The sequence below is a fragment of the Lepidothrix coronata genome, unplaced genomic scaffold (genome assembly GCF_001604755.1).
Source record: "Lepidothrix coronata isolate B3197 unplaced genomic scaffold, Lepidothrix_coronata-1.0 Scaffold185, whole genome shotgun sequence".
Lineage (NCBI taxonomy): Eukaryota > Metazoa > Chordata > Aves > Passeriformes > Pipridae > Lepidothrix > Lepidothrix coronata.
This window is the reverse complement of record NW_016690365.1, coordinates 202,064-228,969: the sequence shown is the minus strand read 5'-3', so window position 1 is coordinate 228,969 and position 26,906 is coordinate 202,064. Positions and strand designations below refer to the sequence as shown.

Here is a 26,906-nt window from a genome sequence, read left to right as displayed (position 1 = left end):
GTTTCCATAACATCTACTTCAAAAATCCTGTAATGCCTAAAATTAGCGCCATCAATTTATGCTATAACATTTGATTGCTTCTCTCTTCCTCTAATAGATAAACGTGTATTTGCATGTACATGTTTACACACATCATCTGTAGGTATATTCCCCCACATATACTTCGATTGTATGAAATTTTGAAATTCTACCTTTCAAAGTAGATACGTGTGGCTACAGAACCCTGTTCTCTCTTTGCCCGTTCCTAAAAGAAAAGTGCCTCAGATCTATGACAGAGATTAAGACAAAACTGTTTACGTAATGTACCTTGCAAGTGTATTAGAAGCAAGGTATATCAAATACATCCGATACTCATGATATCCAAGCGCTAGAAAGCACATTACGGAAACACAAGTACTTTTTTTGGTGTATCAATTAATCCCAGCTACCAAATCTCAGTGAAACAATGGAGAATGTAGAGGAAATCAAATCGCACCATAACTACAGAAGTTCAAAAACAAATTGCAGCATAGCAAATCATATAATGAAAAATACAGAAGAGAACCACTGGCCTACAGGTGCCACATAACACCAGTGTGTTAATCATGATTGTGCCAAACAATTCATCTATTATTTGCTAGAATTTGTATGATTTTTAGATTGAGTTCCATCTAAAACAACTGGCTACAGAAGTTGTATATTCTATAGTTACTGACCCTAAATCATCCTGAAAAATACCAGTTGAAGTTAGTCCCGCAAATGAAAGACTGGATGTAGGCAGATCCTGCTGCTGACCAGTTATGACACTCACTTCTCCTCCAGCTACAACCTAGGAACAGAGTTCATAAACCAATAAAATAAGAATGCTGACACTAAAATAATTCATTGTAGGAGCTGGCAAAACAGTATTCAGAAAGTATTCAAAATGTCACTGAAGATTTTTTACCTGCAACTCAATAATGCCTGAAGCATTTTTTAAGATATTAACAGCTTGGGAATGAGTCATGCCCTCAGTAGATGTTCCACAGATGCTAACAATCCTGTCCCCAACCTACAGAAGAAAAGGTAGAAAATCTAACTTAGTTAGACAAACAGATTTATTTGTCACTTCTTTCAACAACAGCAGATCTGTCTATTTCCATTTAGCCAGATTTTATCAGTAATATATGGCAGGAAGAAAGAAATTAGCAACTGTACATTCACAGTCCTCTTGTAGGCAAAAAAACCCTTTTAACTGCATAATAATCCACTATAAAAGTGGGAAAGTCAACATCAGAATGAGCAAATTTCAACAGTTTAGCGTATTCAGTGTAAAAAAGTAATGATGGTTTACAGAATTGATCCTAACATTCTAGAAATGCACAGCATGTAAAAAACAGAGATGCATTTTGCACGTCACCTGAAGATAGACTCAAGTAGCAAATTATCATCAGAGATTCTGTGTTTGAATTCAGCTTGAAATAACACTGTCCACTTTCCAGGAGACCTGAGTCAAATTCAACTATGTCTGATACAGCTTGGATACAGTACACATTCAAATACACTATCAGAAAGGACCTCCCACTTCAACTCAGAACCCAAAAAGCACTATCTCTGTAACATAAGAGATAAAACATACTGCATACCCACAGTTGCAGGAACAACCACCACACACCAATGGCACTCGCTTACAGAATGTATCCTTCTGAACCACTTTCTATGCTTTTAATTTTCAGAAGCTGACTAATTCTAAGATCCAAAATTGCTTTAGGACTTCCTTTCTTAAGTTAGTACATTTCAGCAATTACATTTTCCCATGCTACCAATCTGAGTTGCTGTTTCATCAATTCAAACAGCAAGAACTCTTGATGCAGCCAGAAGCACTTATGACTGTATCACCCAACTGCTAATTTACTGCCTGTCTAGAGTAATTACTGTGCATTACCCATGCAATCTTTACAGCCTTCTTAAAAATTAACTTACTCTTAGTTTCTGAGTCTGAGCTGCAACTCCGTTTGGGTGCATCATGGCAATAAATATAGGAACATCTCCAAGAGGACTTCCTACACCTCCAGCAATGCTCACTCCTAGTGAATCTGCAGGGCTCTGTTACAGTAATGAAAAAAAAATAAGATTTTTCTGGAAAGAAAAACACATACAGAGAACTTCACGCTTGCCTCAAAAAATCACTAAGCACCTTGTCTCATGAAAATCAGAATTCCTGTGTCTCAAGCCGTTTTTTAAGATAATACACTTTGCATCACTTCAAGAAAGCACGGAGTCCACAAGAGATGTTTCTATTTCTCAGTGGTAGGTGAAAATTTGCCAATTTAGTTGTATATTTTATTAACTAAGCACAGAATTCAGCATCAGTCCCTTAATTCAGCATAGGAAGTCTGAGCAAGGAAAACCGAAGAGACGGGATTGCTGTCTTTAGTATTGTCTATATCAACTTCCTATCATGAACCTCCCAAACACTAGAATTAAGCTTTATGCTCCCCCTAGTGCCCCAGTGTTGAAGAGCAAAACCAGCTGTTTACTACTGCACCACACCTGAATACCTCACTGCAAAAACTGATATTGTAAAACTGGTATTTGCAGATTCTACTGTAAAAGAAAATGGCTAAAAACAATCCATGTAATCAAGTAAACCAGACGCCAGGCAAAGTCAAATAAATATAAATATTTTGGACCATAAGAAGCCGCCTGTGACTAAGTTCACATGCATAATGAAGGTGACTGAATTTCACAGTTGAAAACCTCACAGCTGTATGTTTCATTAAAAATATGTGTGCAGAAAAATATTAAACACAAAAAAGCAGCCTTCCAACTTTCTCTGACTTCACCAAAACAGAGTTTGGATTTAACTCAGTCTGGTAACAAAATTAGGTCCCATTATCTCTTAGTAAATCTTCCTTCTTTTGCTTTCAACACAGCTGACAAAACGTGACAGAGTAAGTCACACTGATTTTACATAAAAATATAGGCAGTGGAGATCATACAGTCCTGACCTGAAAAGATAGACAAATTAATTTCTATTGCCATATCAATTCCTCTCTCAAAACAATGAATAGGTCTAGACTTTTTTTCTGTAAAGAAACCTACTGACAACATTTACAACATCTGTTCCTGATATATACCACTTCATGCTATAACTTACCTTTTTTATTTCAACTGTTCTTAGTCCCTGTATTTCAGAAGCTGCTGTCAAATGAATTAAAATAAATTTTAAAAAAAGTTAAAACTAGCATTCCTAGAAAACTTTCCTAATAAAGTTATCCAAACCATTATGATGATTCTAACTTTCTGCTGATTTGTTATATATATTTTAAGCCAATTTGAAAGTGGCTGTCATTACATTAATTGGATTGAAATACTCCTAGAGTAGGTGAGAGAATCAATCATTTTCTCCATTTAAATAACGTTTGGAATAAAACTGCTCAGTATGCTCAAATAGAATAGGAAAAACTAATATTTGCTAGCAATACTTTGGTCAGAAGTAAGTTTGTTCCACATTTAAGCATAAGACAGCTATTCCGCATGTATTTTCATATAACTATACAGTATCTGGATTTTTATGAATGAGACAGCTTGACTGAAGACGTATTTAGATTAAATAGAAAATTATGGCTCAACTTAGATTCTCAGCTGATGCAAGAATTTGCTAGTTTCTTTTATAAAAAGGTATTACAATATGTATGTGTGATGTACTGAGCAGTAACTGCCCCTGCCATTTCAATTACTAAGGAATCACTTTAAGGCCTACATCACATAATTTACAATATTCTAGAGACAGCAAAAGATCTCAGCTACCAGTTCACATGTATAAAATACTGAAAGCACCAACCCCCCCCAAACTTACTGGTATTCTTCTTTAGACCACCTTCAAAGACCTCAGGTGCACTGGACCCAGAAATGGGGAAACTGAATGATGAGAGACTGCCACTTCCTTCACTGACCTAAACACAGTGTAAGACTGGGATTAGAGAGCCGCTTCAGTCATACAATTAATAAATGTAAAACTGTAACTAGCTGTATTCAGTGTATTTTCTGCTGTATTTTATTTTTTCTGTGCCCAGTTAAAGCTGATACAGAGAAAATCCACATATTTCTTGGTCACTCTAGAGGGCTCTTTGAAACATCCTTAGACCAATTTAGAGATTTCATGTTTATAACCCCATGCAAAGCTTTGAACTGCTGCTTCCAAGGGCATGACTAGGCCATTATATTTGCACCTTCTATCATCTCGCAGAGATCTTCTAATGCAAGTTAGCCATAATTATCACAGTAGGGACAGAACACAAAAGACAGATCTTTATACATTCTCATATGTACTTGTGAATATTCACCTACTGCATCAGTTAAAATTAAGACTACGCTCTCCACTCAGCTTCACCCGTACAATCTTCAGAAAGATATTCACTATACCAGCAGGGTAAGTAAAGGAACAACATGGTTCCTGACCAGACTAGTTAGTTCACTGATTGTTACACACTCTTCAAAACATTCAACATTGTGAGCTTCATCTTAGAATAAGACCAGACAGAGTCTGCATGTTTTCATCTTGGTTGACAATGCCCATTTTGAAGAGAGCCTAACATTTCAGTCTTATCCTGTCTAACCCTGCTCACTTGAAACTGTTTAATTATGATTTGTTTTAAAACTATTTATCTTCAGTACTTGAGATCTGCATACTCAGTTTACAACCAGAAAAAGTTCTAAGGTAACTTGTGAGCTCTCAGAAATGTAGCTCCTACTGAAGAGAACGACAGTATGAGCTGCTACCACATGAAAAATGCTTTGAAATACAGAAATTGATATGAGTTTGTAACACTATAACATTAGCCAACAATCAAATAAAAAAGAGAAGCCTGATGGAAAGGGTGCAGGTTTCTTGCTTCTGGTGACCAAGATAATAGTAAAAACATGCAAAGAATGGAGAAATTCACTAAGTTTACTGGAACAGTATTCCATTGCATGCCAAGCACTCTGAAAGTAACAAAGAGGTTGACTAACTTCTTCTGGTATTGGTAAGAATTGGAGTTCTGTATGCTGTTCAGGCTGAAGCCTGGAGCAAAGCCATTTCTGGGCTACATTTTTAGCTGGATCCTGTCTATATCAGATACAATATGTTAAAGTGAATGTATAAAAATATGTTCCGAAAAGCTGCAGAATTTTTCCATCTTGGATCACACAGCTAGGCTTCGCGAACAAAGATTTGGGAAGGGCTCATCTTGGATCAGGTACGTGGAAAACCATTGTCATCATAAACCCACTTCTTTTTATTTGCTTTCATTATTTAACCATTATTTCTTCCAAACTAAACAGTTTTACAGTTATATACCTGGCTGCTCTGGGATGTTCTCCTCTCAGAGTGGAAGGGTCCAGCTTTTATTCTTCCGACCTCTAGTCTTACTGTACCTAAGGAACACTAAAGAACCAGTCACTTATAACACACCTCTTCTGTCTACAAAATCAAAGCCTACGACAATATTTAAGTCACTTATCTGCCACTGGAATAAGAAAAAAATACAGACAGAGGGGAGAGTGATCGACTAGCAACCTGAAATGAGTCCTTCGGAGAGTTCATGGCAGGACCAGAGACACACAGACTAAGTACAGCATGATATTCAATACTGAGCAGGGTATTTTTTTTGATTAACCTGTATTACAATGCAGACATGAAAATCACACAAGAAGACTAACTCTGCTACTTCACAGAGTCCCTTAATAAGGAGTAGTTCTGTCTTCTTGCAATGTCAACATCTATTTTCAAGTTGGCACTTTTAAAGGAATAATGAAACTGACCATTTTCACTATAAACACTAAAACCAGCGTAATACCTCAAAGTCTTAATCATTATTTCTCTTTATATGACTGAGAACATGGTATTTAAACTGGAAGTTACTCGTCTCTCTCACAGTTTTGAAATTATCTGTTACTTTGGATAGACACCAACACAACTAAAGAAATTTTGGGCAGGAAATTTTCTAAACATCTATCTGTAGTTTAAGTGAACTTTCTGCATCTGACTCCCAGCAAGAAGCTGGGTGATATGGACTGATTGCACATGGTAAAGTCCTTTCACTACTCTTTAAGCTTTTAATTATACTGTCAAGTATCCACATATCTATATAAAAAGCATTTCTTAGAAGAAAATTCTATCAAATAGTTAGAAACCAAGACATTATTTTGAAGAGACAGATAAGTTATTATCACAAACAAGATTTAGAAAATTGAATCTCCAAAATAATATAAGTAGTGTCAAAAGAAGACATCTATCTGCAATGTATTCAAATACAGAAATTTCAAAGTTTTTTTGCTATTCTGCTTTTTTCTTTCACCATGAAGTTGTTAGTGTGAACTTCTGTATACCAAGAACCTAACATAAGTTTGCCTTTATTTATCATGTTTTATCTTTATTACCTTAAGAGAGGACCATGTAATTGTCAGAAAAATTCACAGTAATACACCAATATGTCAAAAGCAACTGGACATATCCATTCAAACATGGTTTTCATCCCTCATTTGCTGTTGTTATACTCTTAGAGTTGACACTAAAAAAGATTTATTACTAAATTGCTTTTTATTTTAAGTTATTCCTTTTTAATGTTGACTTCTCTATGTCCTGGAAAAGACTTGATCAAAGCTTGGGGAAAACCATTCTTTCCTGCTCCTATTAAACCATACGGACAACTCTTATTCAAAATGGAAAAATAGCGAAGTAATCTGTGCACCTAAAATTACCACATCCTCACATAAAATGCAAACCCACAAATCAGATTTTAAAATTACAATGTGTGAAAGTTGGAAGTCATACTTTCCAACTGAACTGTGAATAAATCAATTTTCATTTAGTTTTATTACATCTTCCCTTATTACTGTCTTCCTGAAATCTCCCATTCGATAAATCCATAAGTCAAGTAAGTGGAAAAACTGATAGTCTTTTCACATGTTGTAGGGATACTTCAAATAAACACTTCAAGACCTGGCAAAATTCTCAGACTTAAGACACATTCTATTGGTCCCATGCTACTAAAAATACACTGGAATTTCCCAAAGATTATAAATAATTTTCTAGCAAAATACATTTTAGGCAGTTCAAGAGAATTCACTCCTAGGTCTCATTCGCATAAATGAAAAGATAATGGATACCTGAACTGGAAATGGTGACTGCGTTTCATTTCATTTATACTGTGTGAACAAAGCCATTGTTAACAATAATCTGTCTAAGGTATTTTTAAAAGCTTCATTTCTCAGGGCTAAGACAATTAATTACAAGTACTACTGAGCACGATGAAGTATTTAAAACATGAATATATGAATGGTAAGTGGGAACTAAGCATCTTCAATTAGATACTCCAAATGCCTGCCAAAATGAAAGAAACTTTCCACAAGAAATGCCATTTTTATTTAGAGGAGAGGTAAAAGTACAGTGTATGAAGAAGAAACACTGTGTTCTTAAATAAAATAAAAAAAGTATACCAGAGAATAATACACTAACAACTTCACTGTCGCAACACAGACTTAGTTCTGGCATTCTCACTATTGGGTACATGCTGAAAATACAGAAGTGCTCCTACATCCCCCTTTCTATACACTGCTCACCCTCAGGACCTCTCTACCCCAATAAAAACAAAAGCTCAAGGAACTGTTCAAGATCTCGAAAAATATACCTTTGAATGAGAGTGTTAAGAACCATGACTGTGTGCCTATGTATCCAAGAGACAGCTACAATTAGTGTCTGTTAAATTTTATCCAGTGGAACAGTTTTCCATTGGAAAATGTTGACTCAATGGAATCCTTACCATGCAGCATACATCTCAAAACTCTGGACTGAAAAACAGATGAGCTGGCTGACCAGCTGGACTTCCTGCCAGATTACAGGAAATGCTGTATGTCTGACTTCATTCTGATTTGGAAATAGGGGAAGGATATCAGAAACCCATAATCTATCAAGAATAGAAATTCTGATTCCAACAGCTGCAGATATGAGTTTACTTAGTAAACTCTGAGAAAACAATTTCTTATACTAAATGCCTTGGTCACTGAGAAATACATTGTAGTATTTAATGGATGTAAGGAGGCACTAGACAAACAGAGTTAAAAAAAGATTAACATTATCAGATATCACAGAATCATAGAACTGTAGAATCCCAGAATTGTTTGGCTGGGAATGAACCATAGACTATCCAGTTCCTACCCATCCTGCCTTGGGCAGGAACATTTTCCACTACACCAGGTTGCTCAGAGCCCCATTCAACCTGGCCTTGAACACTTCCAGGGATGGGGCATTCACAGCTTCTCTGGGCAACCTATTCAAGTGCCTGACCACCCTCACAGCAAAGAATTTCTTCCTAATATCTAATCTAAAAATTTCTTTCTAATATCTAATCTAAATTTACTCTCAGTTTAAAACCATTCCCCCTTGTCTTATCCCTACAGGCCCTTGTAAATGAACTATGAAAGTAATCACTTTTGGCACAACTACTCCGATGAATTCTCAGTCACTTAAAGTCAGTTCTGAGTATCCTTCCAAAAACGTGAGATAGTTAACTAATTCTAAGTTTTCTAGAGAAAATACAGTGTTAATTTTAGGTTCTTCTAGGTAATGGTTATCTACTGCCCTATAAACATATGGCATTCTGTACCACCACCACTCCTATTTTCATCAGGCAAAGTATCAAAATCTGAATGTTCTAGACTTCATGAAGCTTAAATCTGAATCCATAGCTCACCTCACTGTCATTCCAGTAACAGTCTGAACTCAGTCTGAATAAAATTAAAGCTTTCATAAAATCTGGACTTCAATTTTTCACTCTTATCCACCTTCTCTTTTGGCAATACCTTTAGCAAGGCTGCAACAGCTTCCTGGTTAGCATTTCGGACATCTTCTCCATTCACTGTCAATATCTGGTCTCCTTGCATCAATCTCCCATCTGTATCTGCTATTCCTCCTTTGACAATGTCTGACACAAACACGCCTGTATCATTTCTGCAAATACATACACGGATTTTGCATTACAGCATTGTTTGAGGGTCATTTTTATGGCTTGCTATTGGGAAGACAATAAACACTGTCTCATTTTTCTGAGTAACGATGGGCTAGTTCCTTTAGGGAAGACCAATCAGCTTAGGTACAAAAATTGTGTGTTTGGCCTTCAAGTCTGTGGGATCTGAGCACCAGATCATAACAGAAACATGAGCATGCCCAGCAAGTTCCAGATATTGACTCTCCAGTTACATTACTTACCTTTTCCCAACAATACTCAGCCCAAGGCCTTTGCCAGGCTTCTTCTGAAGCTCTATATTGAGCACATCATACATGTCTTCCTCCTTGTACTGGGCCTCATCTCTGTACACAGTCAGACGAACCTTTTGGGGAGTCTGTCGGAGGACATTTATGGCTTCGTCGTGTGTGGCATTCCTGAGGTCAATTCCGTTCACCTGCAATGAAAGCATACAATGGTAAATTGTGTAGCACCTTCCAGCAGACAAACAGAACAGACCTTCTGTTCAATGAAAACAAAAGTGACTGTACTGGGTTTGCATGGCCAGGTTTTGGTAGCAGAGCTGGGGCTGCAGAGGTGGCTTCTGTGAGAAGCTGCCAGAAGATTTCCCCATGTCTTGTAGAGCCAATAACAGTTGTCTTCAGGATGGACCCACCACTGGCCAAAGCCGAGCCATCATGAATGACAGTAACACCTCTGTGATTACATATTTAAGAAGGAAAAAAAGTTTTGTGCAGATGAAAATTGCAGCCAGAGAAGAGCAGAGTGAGAACATGTGAACAACTCTGCACACACCAAGGTCAGTGGAGAGGGGAGGGGGGGGAGGTGCTCCAGGCTGAGGTTCCCCTGCAGCCCGTGGTGCAGACCATGGTGGAACAGCTGTGCCCCTGCAGCCCATGTAAGACCATTGGAGTGTAGAGATCCACCTGCAGCCAGTGGAAGAGACCCACACCAGAGTAGGTGGATGCCTGAAGGAGGCTCTGACCCCGTGGGAGGCCTGCTGGAGCAGGGTCCTGGCAGGGACCCATGGAGAGAGGGGCCCATGCTAGAGGTTCTCCCGGTGGGACTTGTGGGGGACCCACACTGGAGCAGCCTGTGCCTGAAGAACATTGCACTCACCCCAAGGAAAAATGATCTACACGGCAGCAGTTCATGGGAGGGACTTATGCTGGAGAAGTTCATGAAGAACTGTCCCCAGTAGGAGATGCCTCACAGGGAGCAGAGGAAGGACTCCTCTCCTTATGCAATGGCAGAAACAACAACTGACTGTAACCCCCATTCCCGTTTCCCTGTGCCACTGTGGGGGAGGAGGTAGAAATTGGAAGGAGGGGTGAGAGGAAGGTGTTTTTTAGGTTTGTTTTACTTCTCATTCTCCTGCTCTGACTCTACTTGTAAAAAATTTAATTAATATCCCCACTTCGAGTCTGTTTTGCCCATGATGGTGATCAGTAAGTGATCTCTCCCAGTCCTTAACTCACGAATCCTTTGTTATATTTTCTCTCCCCTGTCCAGTTGCAGAGGGGAGTGAGAGAGCAGCTTTGGCATCCAGCCAGGGTCAATCCACTACAGCAACCAAAGAAATCGCCATACCTCTAATATCTGATCCCCAGCCCACAGTCTCCCATCTTTAGATGCTGCTCCTTCTTCATATACTTCATGGATAATGATTGCTCCCTGTGGACAAAAAAAAAAAATTAAAAATCGCATGTTGCAAGAAAATACCCCATTTTGAAACAAGAGCAACTGAAAATTCCTACTATAATTTATCAATGATAAGCACAAGTCAGATGTATGATGAACAAATATTTAAGAAGTTTACGAAGTTTATTTATGAATCAAAATATTTAGGAAGTTCATTTATACTTTCAGTTTTAGAAGTGCTTTTTTCTTTTTTTTCCCCCTAAACTGGTTTCTTTGTGTCTTTCTATAAATGCTACAGAAAAAAATGACAAAAAAAATCTCTTCTATCAGAGACTTTAATTTCATTACTGTTATTTCACTTGAGTGACACATATATTTTTCCAACCAACCAGCAAAGTGTCTGCTCCTCCAACAATGCTCAGACCAAGACCAGTCCGCCCTTTGGAGATGTCAATGGTTGTTTCACATCCAGGAATGATGGGACAAGTAGCTGGGTCGGAGGCTAACATGGCTGGAGTTGAAGATCTGCTTGTGTCTAAAAAACAATTAAACATCCTGGTTATAGTAAGAGGGCTTGGTATTAGAAAAGTGACTTTAAAACAGTATTTTTCAGAGCTCATTGACAGCTGCACATCAAGAGCTGACCCACAGAGAATGATGCTGCCAATTTGCCCTTCCCCTCAGACAAGTACTGTCCTGTAGTTTTATTTACAAGTGTCCTGTTTTCATGCCATCAAGTACCTGGGTCATAGTCCGGACAGACGAAGAAGATATTGTACAAACATATTCTATTTAGGATACAATTTAAGTATCTATATGATGTGTGCATTACTCAAGTTATTAACTTCTTAGAATTGCGTTGCTTAACCAATAACCTTCATCCATCAGTAACATCTTGACTCTCCACTCTAAAGGAGAAGAATCAAATGCGGCTACTTATAAATGGCAAGACAGTCTCAACCATCCCCTTTTCCTAGGAAAAATGACATGACTTTTCTCTGTCATTTTAAGGAATGCCTCTCACTTAGTTCCAGATAGCCATGAGGCACCTGCTGTCCAGTATTTAAGAGGGAGGAGAAGATCCATCCCTCCATTCTCCTGCCTCTGCAACAGGCTAGTGGGAAAGTATAAGGTAGGTCTTCAGGATGGTGGCACAATGTTTCTCTTAGAGGAACATGTAATCCAAAAGTATTAAAAAATGCAACTCACAAGACAGCTGAGTGCATACAAAAGGAGGCAATTTACAAGACAGGTCTTCATTTTAAGGCTACAACCTCAGTGAAGATAAGCACACAAGAAAAACATTACTTTTGACTGCTTCTGGTTCTGGTGAGCTGGAAGCAGGAATAGTTGCTGGAGGCTGCATATTCCTCTTGTCTGCTGGGGCAGTGCTGGAAGGGACTGGTGCTGCAGTCAGGTTATCCAACTCCGCTGAGTTGATTGTAAGCCTCACTGTAGTTTTGGATGTCTTCAGAAGACTTATAAACTGAAAAAAGAAAAGCTGATGAAGAGTGTAACTGGATTGTTCAGTTGCAAATCAAAAATAAAGCAAATAACTGTTCTGTAAACTGGAGCTACCAGTTACAACGCCGCAGGTTTACTTGGCAAGGAACAAAGACAAATATTGATGGTTTTTCTGAGAAACTTTTCTCCATGAAAATTTGCCAAACTATATCAGACGAGAATGAGGCAGACTTTCAATGTCCTCTCTAAATGTCCTTTCTAAACAAAAGACTCTATTTATAGCAATTATTAGAAAAACAGAAAACTTTTAATGCTGGATGGAGGTCAATTCTGATCTCACAGAAGTCAATATCAAAACATCTTAAAGAAATGTGCTACTGCCATTCTAGAAGGAATATCCGAAAGTATTATCTGAACTATGGGAGGGAGAGAAGGAAACTAGGGTGTAACACAAAATCTAGTTTAAAGAGATACTGAAAAACCTTCAAAATCAATTGCCATCTCACAGAAAAGACACCAAATCCTTCTGAGACTTTACATTTCAGTAGAACTATTTTCAGAAATTACTTACTCAATCTCTCTTTTCTTCCAAAGCCTACCTATTTGTCTACAGACAACTTCACTATCTCTTACTTATTTATTGCTTCAGAGATAGCAGTGCATCAAAGAGTAAGACTGATGCTTTCCTAATTGCCCTTTAACAAACAGAAAGTAATCTACTCATGCCTAAAGAATCACTTTTCTTGGTAGCAAGGCAAGTGCTAGAAAAAACCCTCCTTGATTCATTACAGAATTCAAATTAAGTGTGCAGAGCTAAAAGTTAGAAATAAATCTTGTTATTTAGGACAGAGATATGTTTCTCCAAAGGGTTGAAATACCAGGCTTGGAATATAATGAGGCTGTTACTGCAAACAGTCCCATTGGATAAGCACAGTTCATGACCTGATTTACCACTGACACAACTTGCCCATGTAAATTTACACATATTAAATTTACTAGTTCTAATACTTTTAAAGTGGAGTAGCTATGCAGAGTCATTACTGAGCAATAGTTCACGGCTTTTATTGCACTACTAAGTGCCTCTCAGGCATCAGGTCTAAACCACAGAGAAAATAATATCAGATTTGTAGCACAGAGATAGATGATTCATGTAGTGAATGAATGTAAAATAACAGCTGAGCTTTAAATTTAGACTTTAGCTTATTCTGCAATAGTTTCCTTATCCAGACAGTGCCTGCAGATCTTTGCTTTTTTAGCCAGCTTTGAAAATTAAGTCAGAGTACAGTCATGAAAACCTTGCTGGTTTAAGATACAATCACTCCCACATTAAGCAGTGAGATTTCTGCAACATTCCTGACACTTCAGAGGCACCTTTTCTACAGGATATCCCACAACAATCTCATCATCCACTGCCAGAATCTGATCACCAACTTTGATTCGTCCATCCTGAAAAAAACATAGAATAAAAAATATGAGCTCTGGATGCTACTTCAAAAAACTATTTTTCATTGCCTAATTGAAATTTAAATATTCTCACACCTTTGCTGCTGCACCATTATCTGTTAAGCTCTTAATAACTACTCCATTAATCGTGTCTTCTTCACTAATGGCAATTCCAAAGCCTCCTTGATCCTAAGGCAAACAGAAAAATGCAAATGGTTAAGTACTGTGTATATCAAAATGTCAAAATACATTCACTGAAGACTAGTGAAGCCTGCTGACATAACAAAAGTTAGGTTTTTCACAATGCATCAGTACTGTTGTTTTAAACTAATCTATGTCTGAAATAGGTTCCACCAGCCTACAAACAGTATACTGGCTACCAAGATAAATCTGAACCACTTCTAAATTCAAACCCACTCCTTCGAAACTTACAAGGTCAATTGTGATTCAGTTGTTATTTTGAATAACTTAGGCAATGATTTTACCTGAGGGACCACCAAAAGTTTTTCAAACAGAACAAAAGACGACTTCTTCCAGAGACACAGAACAATTGGCAAATTTATGTGAAGTTAAAGCAACTCATGACTCAAAGACAGTCATCATGTGAGGAAAACTTTGGGGTCCATTCACAAATAGGAAGAGAAGACCTCTAGAAATCACTTTTCTAACTTCTAGTAACTAAGAGACACATTTTGTTTCCCATAACAGGGACTCCATTACAAAAATGGAGGCTAGTGAATACAAGCATGACTGATATAAATTTAATTTTCATCACATACCTTAGGAAGTTCCACATACTGAATGTTTTTACATGAACTCAAGTCAGAAAAAGCACTAGAGTTTGCAACACTTGCATCAGTCTAAAAGAAAATGAAAATGTAACTGTAAGCAACTATTTCCAACATTTTGCATCAAAATAAAGTAGCTCATAACCGCTTAAAGTGAGTATGATAATTTTCTAGATTCATTTAAACTGCTATTACCCTATCAATGGGAAGTCAGACTTACTTCATGGTATAGAAGAATATAAAACGAAACAAAATTGAGCACAGATGTAATAAACTTAGTAGCCCAGAACAGAAGAAGAACTTTGTTCTTCTATTTGGTTTCTTTCTCTTTTATGGTACATTATAAGCAGACAGAGCACTCCTCTATCCAGAACAATGTTAGTATCTTGGTCAAATAAGAAAAACAAATATTTACCTCTTGATGTTGAAGTGCTGAAGTACTTTGTGAAGTACTTTGTGAACCCTCTACTGACTTTGCAGGGCAAACAGCCATCTGATTTACTGCATCTTTATTTCTGTAACAAATTCAGTTAAAGAATGCAGTAAGAAGGCAGTAATATACCACAATATTTCTAAGGACAAGTTTAGGTCTAGTGCTTTATTTTACCTTATTTCTGGTTCTAGCAATAGAAGTATCAAAACAAAAAACTCCAAGGCATATTTAACAACTACTAAGATTGTGATCAAAAGCACATATACCTTACCAAAATTAAACAAACAAACAAACAAAAAAACTCTCTGCAAAACTTGAGCACATTAAAAAATAAACCTTTTTAGCCAAACTTTTACCAGAACTTACCTGATAAAGATCACTTTTACTTTAGATGGTGTGCACTTGATTATTGAGGAAGCATTCTGATGAGTCCTTCCATAAAGTATTTGCCCATTTATCTAAAGAAAAGTAGCAATTATTTATCAAAATATTTTAACTACTTATATTTAAACTAATTTTTAAACCTTAAAAAAAAATCATTCATTCCACGTCGCTTGCTAAAGCAGCAACTGTATTAAAATAAGAGAGCATGTTGTGTCCTGCTTTCCCTCCCTTCTTACAGTAAAAATATTCACTACAGTTTGATTTCAAACTAACATTGTCACAGTGCTAAAAATGCCATTCTCTGAATTATACTGGGTTGACGTGGCACATCATCTATTTTCACTTGCCATTGATCACTTCATGACTGATGTGGTGATAAAGCAGGGCTATGGGAAATTCTAACCATAACAAATATTGAATTGCTTATATCCAGGAATGAGATTGCTATTATTTATTGAATCTCAGCCACTTTGAATCACTGAGCAAGGCACTTTACACATAGAGGTCTGAACACTGGAACGTTTAGCAGAGTTTTAAACTAGATTTGGTGGGGGAAGGGAATGTACTTTTGTGTGTCAGAGAGGAATGAGGAAACACCAACACTTTAAGAAGCAGCAGGGAAATACTTGTAAGTCATCTCAAAGGAATTAAGAAGGGTTCCTCTCAAAAGGTGAAGAGGTCAATAGCCCAGCTCAAGTGCTTTTACACCAATGTGGGCAGCATGGGTGCTGGAAACCATGGTGCAATTAGAAAACTATGACCTAATTGCTCTCAGAGAAACAGGTGGGATGAGTTTCATCTGGAAAAATGGAAAACTGCAATTGAGGGCTAAAAGCTCCAGAGAAGAGAGAGGCTGGGAAGGAAGGGTGGGTGTGTTGTGCTCTGTGTTAAGGAATGGATAGATTGTGAAGAGCTGCCTCTGAGGAACAGTCACAAACAGGTCGAGAGCCTGTGGGTAAAAACCAAAGACAGGACCAACAAGGGACATCATGTGATTGGTGTCCACCACAGGCTACCTTGGTCAGGGGAGCCTGTTGACAAGACTTCTTGCTTCAGATACAAGGAGAACTGTGCTCACAAGCTCTCATCCTGATAGGGATTTCAACCACCCATGTCTGCTGGGAAAGCAGCCGACTGCAAGCAATACAGGAGACACCTGGAGTGCATTGAGGACAACTTCCTGGTTCAGGCATTGGACACACCAACCAGAGGAGAAGCTTTACTGGACCCCACGCTCACCAGTGTGGATGAGCTCATCAGAGAGATTAAGATTGGAGGCAGTGTGGGCTGTAGCAACCATGCCCTGGTTGAGTTACTGATCTCAATGAAAAAAGGCCAGAAAAAGAGCAGAGTTAGGATCGACCCTGAAACTTAGAATAATGAAATACCAGCTGTTTAAGGAATTAGGGGATGAGATTCCCTGGGAAACTGTTCTTAAGGACAGAGGAACTGACCAGAGGTGGCAGCTCTTTGAGGACACTTAGAGCCCAGGTGTCCATCCCCATGTGTAAGAAAACAAGCAAGGCAGGTCAGAAACCAGCACGGCTGAGCAAGGATCTGCTCTTCAGACTGAAGAGTGTAAGGGGGGTACTTTAGAATTAGATGATCAATGGAGCACAGAGGCGTGAGAAAGTAATTATATTAGGATGTGAAACCAACCAGAGTATTGTACAATGTAACTTTATGGCACAAGTTAACTGTAAGGTCCATTGCATTCTTTTAGCAAGTCAACTAGATGTCCCCTATTATCAGAGCTGAGTTCCTCCTTGGCTTAGCTCCCTACTGCAAGATGGATACAAATATCCTTGAAACACAATGCTAGAGGTCGTACGTAGGGGCGAGAAAGATGACGGTGAGACGAAGATTACGTGGGCAGGGGTCGTTTGCCCCTTGCCCTACAGCAGGGCATGCACAGACTGCTGCTATTAGGGAATGAACAGGCGGTGTTTGGCTGCCACTCAAGCATCCCCTTATACTATGTACTGGCCCTACGTGGTGTAATGTAGAGCTGATAAAAATGGGGTGTCAGGACTGCTGAGCTGAGCGATACTCATCCTTCCACCGAGACTGTGTTGCTCCGTGGGGACGCCCGCTAAGCACGGGTACCAACCAGCTGCTGCAGATCCTGGTAGCCCTGGCCTGTCTGTGTAGGTAAACACAGTTTCTTGATAGGAAACAACAGAGAAAACAAATGTTTTTATATTCTTTTTGGTATCCCTTTAATTCCCTTTTTACTAGTTAATACTGTTTTAAAAGTTGCCCGTAGTATTGTTTTAATATCCTTTTTTAGTGTCCCTTTAATTCCCTTTTTACTAGTTAATACTGTAATGAAAGCTGTTCATAGTATTGTATGAATAAAGTAGTTATTTTATATTCTTTTTTAGCTTTTGCTTCTCTTTGCTAGTTCTTTTATTCTCACTGCAATAAAAGATTTTTTGTAGTGTTTGAATGTCTGTTGTACTTACCTTTATTCCAGGCATGTATCCTAACAGACCAATACATAAATTGGCGTAGTCGGCAGGATACATGGTGGAATAAAGCAGTACTGTATAGGGAAATTCGTTGGTCGAATGCTTAGCCAATGAAGCTGTGTCCCTGCGTGAGTGCTGGGGAGATTTTCAGGCGGAGTGCATAGCCTGTAGAGCTGCGTCCTCGAATGAGTTGTGTGAGAAGGGAGATTCTCAGGTGGAGAGCACAGCCTGTGAAGCCATGTCCCTATATGGGGTGTGAAACATAGAGTTCAATTAACCCTGTGTGTGTGGGGGGGGTGCCGAGGGTGCCGATGTCTGTGTTTTATATGTTTTGTTTGGTTTTTTGCCTGTTTTGAACCAGTTTTTGTTGATTAAGTTACTATATGGGAAGTACTTCTGAGCAATTATTGTTGTTTTATGTCTTTTTGAGGATCCATTTAGAGCTATTGTAGAGTGTATTCTGTGGTTGGTATATACACAGACTTTAGATTTGATGTGTATGTGTGGTTAGATTCATTTGTGGTGTAAGGGCCACATTTTGAGGACTGGTGTGTATTGTTGTGTTCAGTCTGAAACTGTATTTGTTAGTGAGAACATTCAGTAGATTAAAATGAAGAAGTGGTTAGGAGGGTTGGCCGCAGGTGGCAATAAACCCAAGAAAACCACTGCTCCTCCCTGTGAATTAGTAGAATGGGGGCAGGAGTCATGGAATACCTTATGGAATAAATGGGAAACATGTACAAAGATTTACTCTGAATATTGGGGACAGCAGACCCCTATGGCGGTACTGCAATATTGGGAGCAGCTTACACAAATCCCTACTACTAAATCAAGCATTTGTTTGGAACATGCTGGACGTATGGGGGGTGCGCTGCTTGTTGCATATAAGTTAACTGTAGAAAACTTGCAAAAGGAATTAGAAAAGAACAACAAACTGCAGGAGCAGCTGAATGCTGTAAGAGCCACTCAATTGGTACAACGCCAGGTTTTACTTGACCTTCAAACTGAAAAGAACAGGGTAGAAGATAAATGTGTTACTTTAGCTGAAAAATATGTTGGAAGAACTATTCGGTGCAGGCAAAGGAAAATAGAACGAAGTGATTGGAGTCCACAGGTGCGTGATGTAGTCACTTCCCCTGATTGGAACCCAGAGAAGTGGGATGGTAATATATGGAGTAGTAGTGATGATTCTGATGAGGATGATTCTATAGAAAATTCAGGGAAGCCATCAAGAACAGATGAGTTGACACAGGAAGCAAGGGCAGCCCCTGTTGTATGGCAGAAGGCAGTGCTGGATAGTCAGGGTAAACAAGTGAGACAGGATGAGATTGTTGACTTCTCCCCAGAAGACATTAACAATCTTTTATCTAAATATTCTCAGCAACCTGGGGAACTAGTACAAATGTGGATGGTTCGATTAATGGAGCATGGGGCTGACTCTGTGATAGTAGACAATGTTGATGACATGAAGTTTTTAGGGTTAACTAATGATGCATATGTACAAAATGGTCTTCGGCGTTCAAAACAAACACCAGGAGTTAGTAAAACTTTAGTTTCAGTCATTGCTGAAGGTCTTAGTGACCGTTTTACTAATGATGGATCATGGCAGGATGGAAATTCATCCTGGGTAACTCTTCATCAAGCAATCAGGATATTGAAAGGGGAAGCGATGAAATTTGCTATTGAATTGCAGAGCCCCAAACTTTACATGCAACAGCCTTTAACCTCAGTAATGAGAAACAAATTATTAGAAGACTGTCCTTTACCCTGGAAACCATATATTATTCCGCTGTTGGTGTCTAACCCAGGGGTGCCCACAGAAAAGATTGTAGAGAGGTTGCAGCAACTCGGTGACCTTCCAGGTCTCTCACACACAGATAAAGCAGCCAACCATGGGAATAAACGAGACAATAATGAAAACCGGAGAGGAGGGAAAAGAGAAAAAGGGGAACGAACTAAGTTATTTTAAGATTTACTTAAAAAAGGAGTTCCAAAAAAAGATATTGTTGGGCAACCAACAGAAGCCTTACGGAGGTTAGCCCGACAGCACCAAATTAGAAGAGCAACAAAACAAGAACGGATATATCTCCGGGTTGAGATGCAGAAGACAGTCGATTGGTTCCTTAACACAGATCCAGTACTTTCAGGGTTTGAGGCAGCAAAGGCTAATGCTCCTCCGGACGAGGGGAACCATAAACTTGAATAGGGATGTGGCCAACCCCCAGTGCAGTCCCCCAATGCTTGCTGTGTTCGTAAGGATCAACGATCTTTTACCACTTGTACAATACATTGGTCCACTAAGAACAAGTAAACTGTGCTAGCATTAGTTAATATTAGGGCGGAGATCAGTATTGTTCATGGCAATCCTGACAAACATAAGGGGGACCCAGCACCTGTATGGGGCCTTGGAGAACAGGTAGTTCAGGGGTGTATGCTTGAAATAACACTACAAATAGCAGACAATCCACCAAAACCTTACAGAGTCATGGTAGCAAAAATATTTGAAAATATAATAGGGATTGATCTTATTAGAGGAATGGACTTATGGACTGACAACACCCTGTGGTCATTTGGGTCCACACAGTGGCGCATACAAGCCATGCAAGTAGGGAAGATACAGGAAGAGGCAAACATTCCTATTTGTACGCAAATTGCCAACCTTAAACAGTATAAGATTCCAGGTGGAGATGAGGAAATTCAAACAACAATCCAAGAACTACTTGAGGCACAAGTAGTGAGGTACACTCATTCCCCATTTATCTCCCACATATGGCCCGCGAAAAAATCAGATGGGTCATGGCGAATGACCATAGATTATAGGGGTGTTAATAAAGCTACTCCACCAATTACAGCTGTTGTACCTACTGTTACAGATTTAGCTCATGAAATCCAAAACCACCCAGGTGATTGGTATGCAGTAACAGATGTAGCTAAAGCCTTTTTTACCATTCCCATACCACAGGCAGCACAGGATCAGTTTGCCTTTACCTGGAAGGGTATTCAATATACATTCACAAGGCTCCCGCAAGGGTATAAACACAGTCCAACCTATTGTCACCAGGCTATACATCGAACCCTGAAGCAGCTTCCAAATCTGAACCCCTCAGTCCAGACAGTACAGTATGTAGATGACATACTAATCCATGGCAATACAGAGCAAGAGCCAGGTGATGCTCTCAAGAAAGTAGTAGACATACTGAAAAAAGATGGGTGGGCTGTCAACCCTAAAAAGATACAGGGGCCAGCTATGAGTGTAAAATATCTAGGGATAACTGGCATGCTGGGAAACAAGAAGTACCAGAGCAGACAAGGCAGGCCATAAAGGAATGGCCAACACCCACAACTAAATGAGAAATGTAGCAATTTCTAGGAGCTGTTGGGTTTTGACTGTCGTACCTGCCAGGGTTAGTCATTTTATTAAAACCATTGCACAAAGTGACAAGGAAAAAAGCTGTGTTTGAATGAGGCAGTGAGCAACAGGTAGCATTTGAGGGAGCCAAAAACCTGATACAAGAGCACATGGAATTACACCCCATTTAGGCAGGACCCGTTGAATTACAGGTGTCAGTAGAACAAGATGTTGCTCTACGGAGTTTATGGCAACTACAAGATGGGCGACACAGGCCACTTGCATTTTTGTCCCAATGATTTCGGGGAGCAGAGGAAAAGTACACTCCCTTTGAAAAACAGTTAGCAGCTGGGTATTGGGGACTGCTAGACACAGAGGATCGGACAGCAGGACACGAGGTAATAGGACTCTATCTCCAGTAGTATCCTGAGCTCTAGGACCTACAGCAACCAATAAAATCGGTAGTGCACAAGGACAGACAATAGTAAAAATGAGGTGGTACATTCAGGAGCATGCAAAAGCTGGGGCCTGTTGCCGTGGAGTTTTTGATTTTTTAATTTTTATAGGCTTTAGAAGTAGTTATGTAGTGAATGTAGATTTTAAAGTAGCTGTATTATCATTCACCCTTTAGCACAGTAGTTTATACATGTTCCCAACACTGCTCCCCTTCCCACATCAATTCCGTTAATTCCGTTAGCTTGTTTAGACTTCCCTCAAGACTTCCCTTAGGCCTTCATGCTGTTTAAGACCATCTGCACCCTGGCCTGGACAACAAGATACCACACAGGCACAGCGACCTTCAAACCCAGAACTTTGGAGGAGCTCCAAGGACTGGACATGCTGTGACGAGGAGGAGGATGAGGAAGAGGGGGTCCCAGAGCCCCTGCCTCAATTCCTGGAGGGGTGTGCCAGGGGGCAGAAGGGGGCAGAACCAGGGGGCGCACAGACCTGGGATTGGATGGGTTAACACCTTAAATTGTAGAACCCCCTGAACACGGTGCGCGCAACGGATGTATTCCTGGAGCCTGGTGGCTCATTAAAGCTTTCTGCTTTCTTATCTTATACTCTAATTTGGCCTGGAGTCTCTTTTTCAGCAGTCTCTTTAGGCAACAGCTCGAAACTTACACACACTACATGAGCAAGTAAGCAGTAGTGTCAAGGATGCCAGTCTTCAAGAGAAAGAAAACCAGCTTATGCAAAACATACAGCTAGGGAGGTGGGGAGTGCCATATGAAAGCTTGCCAGATGAACAGAAACACAATGCCTGGTTTACAGATGGTGGTAGTGCCCATCAGGGGAAATGGACTGCAGTTGCTATCAATCCCATGACACGTACACGCCTGGTCACTAAAGGAGAGATGGGTAGTAGCCAGCTGGCTGAGTTAGTTGCAGTATGGCAAGCCCTGGAGGCATCATCTCCAAATACTATATGTTACTTGTACACTGATTCATGGGCAGTAGCTCAGGGGCTAGTTCATTGGTTATCCATTTGGGAAAAAGCCCAGTGGAAAATTGGAAGCAAAACAATTTGAGGACAACAATGGTGGGAAAAAATATATACCTTATTGCAAGGCCAGGATGTGTGGGTATATCATATGGATGCTCATATCACTAACACCACTCCCACACATACTGGTAATCAATTAGCAGACAAACTTACTACACAAGTAAGGGCCCATAAACAGTAGTGAAGAAACAGCATTAGCAATGTGGGCTCATGAAAAGCCAGGGCATGGAGGATGAGATGCCACCATTTAGTGGGGAAAACAGAGAGGAGTACATTTGTCTACTACCATTGTGTCTGGCGTGATACAGAAATGCTCAGTTTGTCAGATAATCAAACAGCAAGCACAAAAAGTAGTTCCCCTAGGGTCCCTGAAGAAAGGGTCGAGTAGTGCAGAGAGACAGCAGTTTGACTTTATTGGGCCATTACCTGAGCACCAAAGGCAGCAATATGTGTGTACTGCAGTAGATACATACTCTGGAGTTTTTGTAGCTGTTCCCAGCTGGTATGCAAATGTGTTTACCACTGTTAGAATGTTAGACACCATTGAAACCTATTATGGGACTCCAGTAGAAATACAGATAATGTGTCACACTTTAAAAACCACATGGTACAAAAATGGGCAGATGAGCAGCAAGTGCACTGGGTGTGGTACCTGCTTTATCACCCTCAGGGGGCTGGGCTGATTGAGCGTCTGAATGGGTTATTCAAATAACAACTGAAATGGTTAGGAGAAGGAAAGTTCACGCAGTGGGTGGACCATATAACAGAGGCGGTATGAGTTTTGAATAACTAAGCACTAACCCCCACCACAACTCCTCTGCTTCTAATGAAAAGAGAACCTCCCACAGTATATAAAGTAAATATTAATACAAAAGTATCTTACCAAGCAGGTCGCCAGTATGGTATAGTAGGGTGAAGCCACAGTTTTAGAGCTTACACACAGTTATGGGCCACAAGAAGTCAAATGGGAGCGACCTAAAAGCTCCATCGGTGCCCCTTGTGAAATTACTTGCTTTAACTCCACGAGCAGTAACCAAAGGCTTAACCTTGTTAAATCCAGTACAAGATGGTACTAAACCTGTGTTGCTGGGTATCAAAAACACTGCTGACCATACTGTTATTTTACACCCTGGCCCACTCTGTTCTTTAGTATACATTGCATCTATACCTCTAACACCCCCTGTAGTAGTCGGGTGTATAAGACACAGTGTGTGGTATACCCCTCCAGGACAAAGTCCTGATAAAAATGGGGTGTCAGGACTGCTGAGCTGAGCGACACTCATCCTTCCACTGAGACTGTGTTGCTCCGTGGGGACGCCCGCTAAGCACGGGTACCAACCAGCTGCTGCAGATCCTGGTAGCCCTGGCCTGTCTGTGTAGGTAAACACAGTTTCTTGATAGGAAACAACAGAGAAAACAAATGTTTTTATATTCTTTTTGGTATCCCTTTAATTCCCTTTTTACTAGTTAATACTGTTTTAAAAGTTGTCCGTAGTATTGTTTTAATATCCTTTTTTAGTGTCCCTTTAATTCCCTTTTTACTAGTTAATACTGTAATGAAAGCTGTTCATAGTATTGTATGAATGCCAACCAGTAAAGTAGTTATTTTATATTCTTTTTTAGCTTTTGCTTCTCTTTGCTAGTTCTTTTATTCTCACTGCAATAAAAGATTTTTTGTAGTGTTTGAATGTCTGTTGTACTTGTCTTTATTCCAGGCATGTATCCCAATGGACTAATACAAGAGTGTTCTAGTTAGGACAGCTGGGCCCAGTTCATCACTGGATGGGTGTAACCCAAAACTGTGTATTCTATAGCCTTCCATATGCCGTTTCCAGAAACTGTTATCAATTAACCATTTACACTATCTGCACATAGAGCCTGACTCCTCAGGCTATAAACCAGGTGCTAAGAGGCCTGCAAGATAGGAGTTGCTTTTGTCCTCACACCCATTAAGGAACTCCCCACCCTGAGGGAGGTACTGAGCATTCCTGATTGAACTGGAGAATATATAATCTTGGAGTCTTGGGACCTTTTTAACCACTGGTGGGATCCAGAGGAAGACTGCAGATCACCACTCTCAACCAGACTGCAGACCACCACTCTCGACTGGACTGCAACCACCACTTTTCAACCAGACTGCAACCACCACTCTTGACCAGGCTGCAACAGCACTCTCACCAACAGGTTTTCCCCTCTCCTTTTCCTTTGGACTCAGAGGGCCCGAAGAACACCACTCTGTTCATGCCCCAGGGTGCTGGGTTATATATTTGGGTTTTGTGGGTTAAAACCAATTGTTTGTCTGTATAATCGTACTTATTGTATTATTTTATTAAATTGTTATTCTGATTTATAATCTCTCTTTTGAGTTGAGTTCATTTCCTCTGCTGGTTTACCTTTAAACCAGCACAAAGAGTCAGAAGGAAATGCACAGCCTGAACCAGGCATAGATGATCAGGGAAGAGTACAAGGATATGGTGCAGCTGCGTAGGGATGGGATCAGGAAAGCTAAGGCTTGGAATGGGACTTGGCGAGGGAAGCAAAGAGTTATCAGAATGGATATTATAGGTCAGAAAAGAAAGGCCAAGGAGAGTGTACCCTCCAGACAAATGAGAAGGGAATGTTGGTGACAATGGATATGGAGAAGGCTGAGGAACTCACAAGTTCTTCACCTCAGCCTTCGCTGGCAGTCTGGCTTCCCACATCTCTCATGTTCCTGAACCTATAGTTGGAGGTTGGGGAAGTGAAGTCTCTCCTACTGTAACCAAAAAGCAGGGTCTAGAGTTCTCAGCGCAAGATGTGGATCTGTCAGAACAGGTCCAGAAGACGGCCACCAAGATGACCAGAGGGCTAAAGCACCCCTCCTGTAAAGACAGGCTGAGAGTTGTGGTTATTCAACCTGGAGAAAGCTCCGGGGAGACCTCATTGCAGCCATCCAGTACTTAGAGGGGGCTTATAAAAAAGAGGGAGAGTGACTTTTTACATGGGGTGGTAGGAGTATGACAAGGGGCAAGACTGAAACTGAAAGGAAAGTTTTAGGTTAGATGTCAGGAAAAAATTCTTAATCCAGAGGATAGTGAGGCACTGGAACAAGTTGCCCAGAAAAGCTGTGGACGCTCCATCCCCGGAAGTGTTAAAAGCCAAGCTGAATGGGGCCTTGAGCTATTTGATCTAGTTAGTGGTTGGCTATCCGTCCCACTGCAGGAGACTTGGAACTAGATGATACTTAAGGTCCCTTCCGACTCAAGCCATTCTATGATTCTACATTTACTATCTGAAGTTTTGACCTGACAATCATTGTCTTCATTTGGCATGAGCAGGCTCACTATAACACCTTGAAGCACCTATGATTCAGATACAACTGGACATATCAGTATGAATTTGCAGACTAAGGCCATTACTTGCTCACATTTTATTAGTTGCCTTTTTTTGGAAATGGAAAACCACAGTGGAGAAGTCCATTTTAAGAAAAGAGAAATGACTGGAAAAGGACAGCTGGGACCCAGACAAAGGGAAAGTAACACAATACACAAAGGTAGTATTAATAGAAGCAGAGACACAGTGAACAGTGAGCAACAGATGCAAATCACTGAATTGAGGGCTGAGCATAACAATTGCTCAGCTTCTAAGCAGGCTGTGTCCACCAGATATGGTCACAGGGATACTGAGCCCTGTCATTTACAGTGGAGTTGACAATCCAAATGCAGCACTTCCCGCAGTGTTTGCCATAGGCTTGTGGAAAACCCTGGTTAGGCTGCCAGGTGGGGGATGGAACATGACCCACAACAGCTGATGGACAGCTACTTGGGAATACAGGAAGCAAGCTCAGATGTCTCCTCTCAGAAGGGGTTGAGATAATTTCTTAGCATTAGTCTGTAGGTCTGCAGTGTGGACAGTAAGCATGAAATCACATGACAGCAGACTCAGACAGCTGTGTATCAGTATGTCCTCAGAATACTCCATAACTGCAACATGAAGATTTTAAAAACAGATGTTTCAAGAGAACTGTCAAGCAGGTAACACTGGGCTTTTCAACTAAGTTCCCTCCATGAGACTTGGTCCACGGCACCACAAATCTTTTAGTTTCTTTTTTAATCTGCAGCTACGAGGCTATATATTTACCCTCTTAATGTCAAGCTTTGTTCAGACTCACCATTCCCTCCCCCGTACCATCTCCCCAATACATCTGCAAATTCCTCCACATACAGCTCTGAAGTTACACAAAGCATTTCTGTGATGGTAATGTTACCTATGGCTATCAGAAAATGAGAAATGCTGTAGCAGAGAAGACATCTCCAGGTATCATCAACTGAGCTGTGGTAATACAGAAATATCCTTTATGCTCATATACCTATTGGAAATGTTAGCTGCATATTTAGTGGTTTGGTCATTTCACTCCATTAGAAAACAGCACCCGAATATGTAATGATTAGAAGTATATAATAAAAATGGATCTGTTC

The 26,906-nt window shown here is 40.0% G+C and overlaps 1 protein-coding gene and 1 long non-coding RNA gene across 22 annotated transcripts in view; one reads left to right on the top strand and one right to left on the bottom strand.

The window, feature by feature from the left end:
* The window catches only part of MPDZ (multiple PDZ domain crumbs cell polarity complex component), a 107,927-nt gene that overhangs the window by 3,497 nt on the left and 77,524 nt on the right, over positions 1 to 26,906 (bottom strand). For 20 of the 21 annotated variants that reach the window (XM_017830901.1, XM_017830908.1, XM_017830905.1 and 17 more), the window contains 16 exons: positions 15,105 to 15,196; positions 14,721 to 14,820; positions 14,297 to 14,377; positions 13,614 to 13,706; positions 13,446 to 13,520; positions 11,919 to 12,096; positions 11,000 to 11,145; positions 10,560 to 10,643; positions 9,212 to 9,405; positions 8,806 to 8,953; positions 5,303 to 5,389; positions 3,821 to 3,917; positions 3,119 to 3,162; positions 1,942 to 2,064; positions 926 to 1,030; positions 696 to 808 (listed from right to left, as the gene is read on the bottom strand). In XM_017830901.1, coding sequence (XP_017686390.1) covers positions 696 to 808; positions 926 to 1,030; positions 1,942 to 2,064; positions 3,119 to 3,162; positions 3,821 to 3,917; positions 5,303 to 5,389; positions 8,806 to 8,953; positions 9,212 to 9,405; positions 10,560 to 10,643; positions 11,000 to 11,145; positions 11,919 to 12,096; positions 13,446 to 13,520; positions 13,614 to 13,706; positions 14,297 to 14,377; positions 14,721 to 14,820; positions 15,105 to 15,196 — 1,760 coding nt within the window. The remainder of the gene's footprint in view (positions 1 to 695; positions 809 to 925; positions 1,031 to 1,941; positions 2,065 to 3,118; positions 3,163 to 3,820; positions 3,918 to 5,302; positions 5,390 to 8,805; positions 8,954 to 9,211; positions 9,406 to 10,559; positions 10,644 to 10,999; positions 11,146 to 11,918; positions 12,097 to 13,445; positions 13,521 to 13,613; positions 13,707 to 14,296; positions 14,378 to 14,720; positions 14,821 to 15,104; positions 15,197 to 26,906) is intronic. The other variant, XM_017830903.1, reaches the window with a different exon arrangement.
* On the top strand, positions 18,087 to 24,264 carry LOC108505183. Its single transcript, XR_001877415.1, has 3 exons — positions 18,087 to 18,099; positions 23,658 to 23,663; positions 24,192 to 24,264. It is a non-coding gene; the product is annotated as an uncharacterized LOC108505183 (long non-coding RNA).